This window comes from Octopus bimaculoides, chromosome 4 (genome assembly GCF_001194135.2).
Source record: "Octopus bimaculoides isolate UCB-OBI-ISO-001 chromosome 4, ASM119413v2, whole genome shotgun sequence".
NCBI classification, from domain to species: domain Eukaryota; kingdom Metazoa; phylum Mollusca; class Cephalopoda; order Octopoda; family Octopodidae; genus Octopus; species Octopus bimaculoides.
Window position 1 is genome coordinate 4574992 of NC_068984.1, and position 5434 is coordinate 4580425.

Sequence of the window (5434 nt, forward strand, 5' to 3'; positions counted from 1 at the left end):
AAAAAAAAACCATATAATTTTATAATACATAATCTAAATTTATCGTTAGAAACATTTTCATCCTTTGGGAAATATTGCGAGATACGAAACTAGGAACAAAACCCCTGACTTTACATAACTTTATGACGACGGTGAGGTTGTTCTTTCATTTCTTCTTGTTTTCGTTTCCAACTTTTCGTTTTATCTTCGTCTCTTTCTCATTTTTCTTTATTATTTTACTCGCTAAATATTTTTATTTCACTTTACAATTTAAAAAAAAGTATCTGTATATAATTGCTTATAAATATTAATTGGTTTTCGCTATTTTCCTGTTTGGTTGCATTTTACAAATTGAAAGTGAAAATAATCACATTTCTCTTTTGCGTGTGTGTAGATGTGAGCGTATACACGCGCGCGCGTGTATATATATATATATATATATATATCTATGTGTGTGTGTGCGTGTGTGTACATATATACATACATATATATATATATACGTATATACGCGCACGTGTCTATTAATCATCCATTGTATTTTCTTCTTAATTGGAATCTCCTTCTGCCCGAACCACACACTCCCTTCATCATTTGGTCTGTTTCCTTTTATATTCCTTACAACCCGGCAGTGTTGTCGTCTCTCTACGGTTGTTGTTTGATCACAGGTCGTCCTTGATCGTGCAGTCCTATCGTCACAACCCATCTAGCCATTTTCTAAGATCGTATCTCGGTGATTTGAGGAAGATTTGGTTCCTATTTTTAACAGGTCCAACAACCATGTCGATTCACTCTTATTCATTCCTTTTGTTTGTTCTCTTTCTGCCGGTAATGGTTTGTTTTTGTACACACATCATCGAGAGTGTGATGTGACACAAGTAAAGATATTAATTCCTCCTAGGTATGGTAAAATCACATTTAAAACGTGGTTATCAGCTTACATTGAGCATACCATTCTAGCCACGACCATCTCGTCTTAATAGAAAACATAACGCCACATTATCCATTGTGCAGTTATTTATTTTTTCCTTTGTTATAAATAAATTTACAGTGTGATTTGATAGAAATTTGTCTAGTTTTTAGCAAGTCGAATGATCTCGCTAAAGTTCCCTCCCCCAGTTAGAAGCGGGTGTAAAAACTAGTTCAGCGTTCATCATTTCAACACGTCCATACCTTAAGTCGAAGTGGCATTGTACCAGTGACCATTTCGGAGAAGTGCCAAAATGAGCCAAAGGAAATAATTCTATAAGACCTTCCAAACTATAAATCTGGATAAATTTAGAACTTCTAATTCCTTGAAATTATCTCACCTGGTCTGTTGACCATTGCCACTAGGTTTTACTTTTCCCTTCTTCTTCTGTTGACTATTGCCACTAGGTTTTTCTTTTCCCTTCAGTTAATTATGTTTATTTGGTTATTGCGTTTCACTGCATCATCTCTTAGTTAATCAAAATTCATGACATTGACGCATTTGAATTACTTCCTTTGCTTCATTTTATTTTTAAACCATGTATAAAGTAAACCGTTATGATTCCATGCATTAAAGAAATATTAGATCGACGCCTGTACTCGACTGATACATTTATTTTATTAATCCCGGAAGAATGAAAGGAAAGATTGATCTGAGTAACTTTTGATCATCTCAGAATTTTGTAAAAATTTATGTCAGCTAATCAAACAGTCTTGAGTAGATTCTACTTTACTGATGAAGTCTAACAGACTAAAACGTATCCATAGTTGTCTCCCCTTGGTGGCAAAGCTCTGTTCCTTCTCACAAGCAAACAAGTTACCATAATTTACTAATGTATAAGTCACACTCAAGTATAAGCTGCATCCCTAGTTTGACATTAAATCATGGTGCAAATCTTTTTTCCTTCATAGTTTTGCTGTTTTGAATCAGTGCGTGACCCTTCCATTCTTCATGTGGGTTGCTGCTGAAGGAATTACCATTCTGTATGGCTGGAATAGGTTAAAGATTCTCTGTGTATGTGATATTTTTACATTTTGAAATTTCTCGCCCTATATTCTTTGACAGTCTCTAACCAGTATCCATTAATGAATTGAGAATTTTTCCACACTTCATAGCAGACAATAATGTCAAGAAATAGACAAAAGTAATTGTAACAATATATGTGTGTGTATGTCTTTTTAAATTGCTAAAAAAAAACTCCTTCAGAATATAATTGTTTCAATTTTTCCATTTTCTCTCATATCAAGTCACTTGCTAAACAAATACAACTCTGATATATTTTGAAATTTAATGACATATAATGGTCAGTTTTCAATGATTTGATGAAAAATTCTATAGAATGGAAAACAGCACTTTCTTAGATACTTTATTCCCTGGGTTTTTATCCAGTCTTTAAATTGATGGTTGTTCTTGAGCTGACTGATAACAAAAAGGGGAAAAAACAAATATTGCAATTAATTTTCTTTCCTGCATTAATGTAGTTTGGAATGGCATGAACATCACCATTTACATTTTTATTTTTGCTTCTGGTTATTTAATGTGATTGAAATCTATTACATTGTGAATGATAGATTCCTGTGGTGTAAAATATCTGTGATGCTGTGGAAAGAGAATTACAAAATATGTGTTTACAATAGAGAGAGAGAAAAATTCAATGTGCACACACTCATACGCAGATGGCAACTAGCTGTGTGTGTAAGAGAGAGAAAGTAGAGGAAGGGTGTGTGTATATGTGCACCTGCCATTAGTGTTTATATTTGTGTGAGTATATTGTGTATCTATGCAAATAAATACAAAGATTTTCCAACTTTCTTTTATGTTCGTAAATTTATTCCAAAATTTCTTCATAAAATATGTATAATACGGTGGTGCATCAGCATGGCCGCAGCTCTGAGCTGAAACTTTGAAAAAAAAAAAAAAAAAAATAGTATTTGCTGGATACAGTTGTTATCAACTATACGATATCAAGTAGTTCTTGAATTATTTTATTAGCGAAATAGAGTTTGATGTGTTACAGCAGACAATGATCAGAGAGCATGACAGCAAGAATTGCGTCAAGAGAAGCAGAGAAGATAAAGGGAAATATAAGAGAAAGGGTAAAGAGAAGAAATAAGAATTAGGGATAAGGGGAGGGGAATCAGGAAGGCTGGCAAGTGATAACTCAGGATGAAGGGAATGACATTAGTGCAGGAAATAGGGCCAGAAAGTGTCATATGATGAAGACAGAGTTGAAGTTAATTTGGGGGGAAAAAATGAGATTTATTAATCAAGAAAGAAAGCAAAATATGAATGATGATGATGATGATAGGCAAAAATATTTTGCAGAAGCCAGGATGAGAAAGCAGGCAAGAATAGGAAAGATGACCAAAGAAAAGGAACTAGATCTCCTAAATATTAATCAAAGGATTAAGAAAGAAGTGATAGGATATTATTACCATGTAGGGAACATTTATGGCTGACACTGGGCTGTGGAATTTCCACTGTATCTTACAACAAATTGCAGATATTTATTTCTTTATTGCTCACAAGGGGCTAAATACAGAGGGGACAAACAAGGACAAACAAAGGGATTAAGTTGATTGCATCGACCCCAGTGCTTAACTAGTACTTATTTAATCAACCCCAAAAGGATGAAAGGCAAGGATGACATTGGTGGAATTTGAACTCAGGGAGTAAAGACGGACGAAATGCCGCTAAGCATTTTGGTTGACTTGCTAATGACTCTGCCAGCATGCCACCTTGAATGGTACACAAATATTTATTTTTTTATTGCCCACAAGGGGCTAAACATAGAGGGGACAAACAAGGGGATTAAGTCGATTACATTGACCCCTGTGCGTAACTAGTACGTAATTTATCGACCCCAAAAGGATGAAAGGCAAAGTCGACCTCAGCGGAATTTGAACTCAGAACATAACGGCAGACGAAATACCGCTAAGCATTTCGCCCAGCGTGCTAACGATTCTGCCAGCCCACCGCCTTAATTGCAGATATTGTTAATGTGTGTGTGTTAAGAGGAAGTTAAGTTTGGCTGATCTTTGATATTCAGGTACATGCTTCTGTGGGACTGACAATAAAACCCAAAGAATCCAGGAAAAACAAAGATTGTCTGCTACAGTTTTCCCAGACCGAAACCAAAGATTGCTTAAGTTTTATAAATATTGAATTGGAGCTTTGATGTTTTGTTTACCATTTCCATTGTTATTTTTTTCTTTCAGACTTTCCTGAGCAACCATGGTAATGTTCAAGACATTTCTACTGACTCTGCTTCCATTGCTGCTAATGTGTACCATTGTTCACATTGGATTCTTTGACAATGTTCCAATGGAGCTTGGAAATAAATATTATGCTGAAATTCCAAGTATGTTAATCTTTGTCCCTAACTGGATGACAATGCCATTTAACACCTTGGTTAACTTTGGTTATGCCATTGTTGGCGCCATGTGGCTGGCAATAACATCAAATTACATTGATTGCAACGTCTTTACCGAAACGCAGTCATTTCTTTTCTATATATTTAACTGGATGGCACTGTTTTATTCTCCCATACAGTTACTAAGAATTCTCACTCAGATACATGCTTTTGCTGTTTTGGATCAGTGGGTGACCCTTCCATTCTTCATGTGGGTTGTTGTTGAAGGAATTACCATTCTATATGGCTGGAATTGGTCAAAGGCTCTCTGTCTTTGTACACTTTCCATTTTGAGTTACTTCTTAGTTCTTCTACCAATTCCTGGATTTGAGATCTCTCTTATTTTGCACATTGCCGCTGCACTTCATGTTGCCAGACTTTTGTACAACAAATTTCCAAATGAAAAATCAAAGAATTTCTTCATAAAAGCTTTCATTTCTTGTTTAGGATTTATATTTTTGAAATTGCTTGACCTCCATTTGGGGAATTTACATTTAGCTTTCAAATATCTCTCTGGCCATTTCTTGTCCAAGATCTGTGATATTCTTCAAATTCACTACGTCAATCTGTTTGTGCTAAACATAGTTCTCAGACAGAACAAAGATGCCAAAAAGAAAGCTGAATAATAAGTTTTTATTTTATTTTGCGAAACCAGTGGAAATGATTACATTAATTAAAATAATCATGATTAAGATTTCTTAATGACATATGAAACCCAGCCCTACAACTTCAGGAGACAGTGTCCACAATGAAATGCCACACCATGGGGCATGAATCTTCTTCCAAGTTTGGTTTTTTAAACATTTGTTCATTATTAAAACGCAATATATAAATTACACAAATGAATTTAAAATTTTGATAAAATGACTTTTTGACTATTTTCATCAATTATAATCGATGAACTAAATCTTTTAATTAATGGACCTGATTATATCATTGGCTGTGTTTTATGATTTTCAATCATGTACCTGACATTTTCTCCCTCCATTTTTCACTTTTTTGTTGCACTACACCCCCAAACCTCGTCCTCTCTAAGAGTTTAGAGACAATTATTCATGCTGAATATCTTAGCAAAT

At 34.6% G+C, this 5434-nt stretch overlaps 1 protein-coding gene across 3 annotated transcripts; it reads left to right on the forward strand.

Annotated features, from left to right (window-relative positions):
* On the forward strand, positions 1-5046 carry LOC106867334 (transmembrane protein 187). Of its 3 annotated transcripts, none has more exons than XM_014912178.2 (2): positions 1-131; positions 4165-5046. In XM_014912178.2, exon 2 carries the CDS (start codon positions 4181-4183, stop codon positions 4982-4984), a length of 804 nt encoding a protein of 267 aa, XP_014767664.1. In that variant the 5' UTR covers positions 1-131; positions 4165-4180; the 3' UTR covers positions 4985-5046. The 3 variants fall into 3 exon arrangements, with proteins under 3 accessions (XP_014767664.1, XP_014767665.1, XP_014767666.1); XM_014912179.2 differs by having other exon boundaries at positions 11-136; XM_014912180.2 differs by lacking the exon at positions 1-131 and adding an exon at positions 526-1960.
* The last annotated feature ends 388 nt before the right edge of the window (positions 5047-5434 follow it).

Excerpts from the sequence above, each read along its gene's own strand:
- LOC106867334 (XM_014912178.2), top strand. The coding sequence starts at position 4,181 with ATGGTAATGTTCAAGACATTTCTACTGACTCTGCTTCCATTGCTGCTA.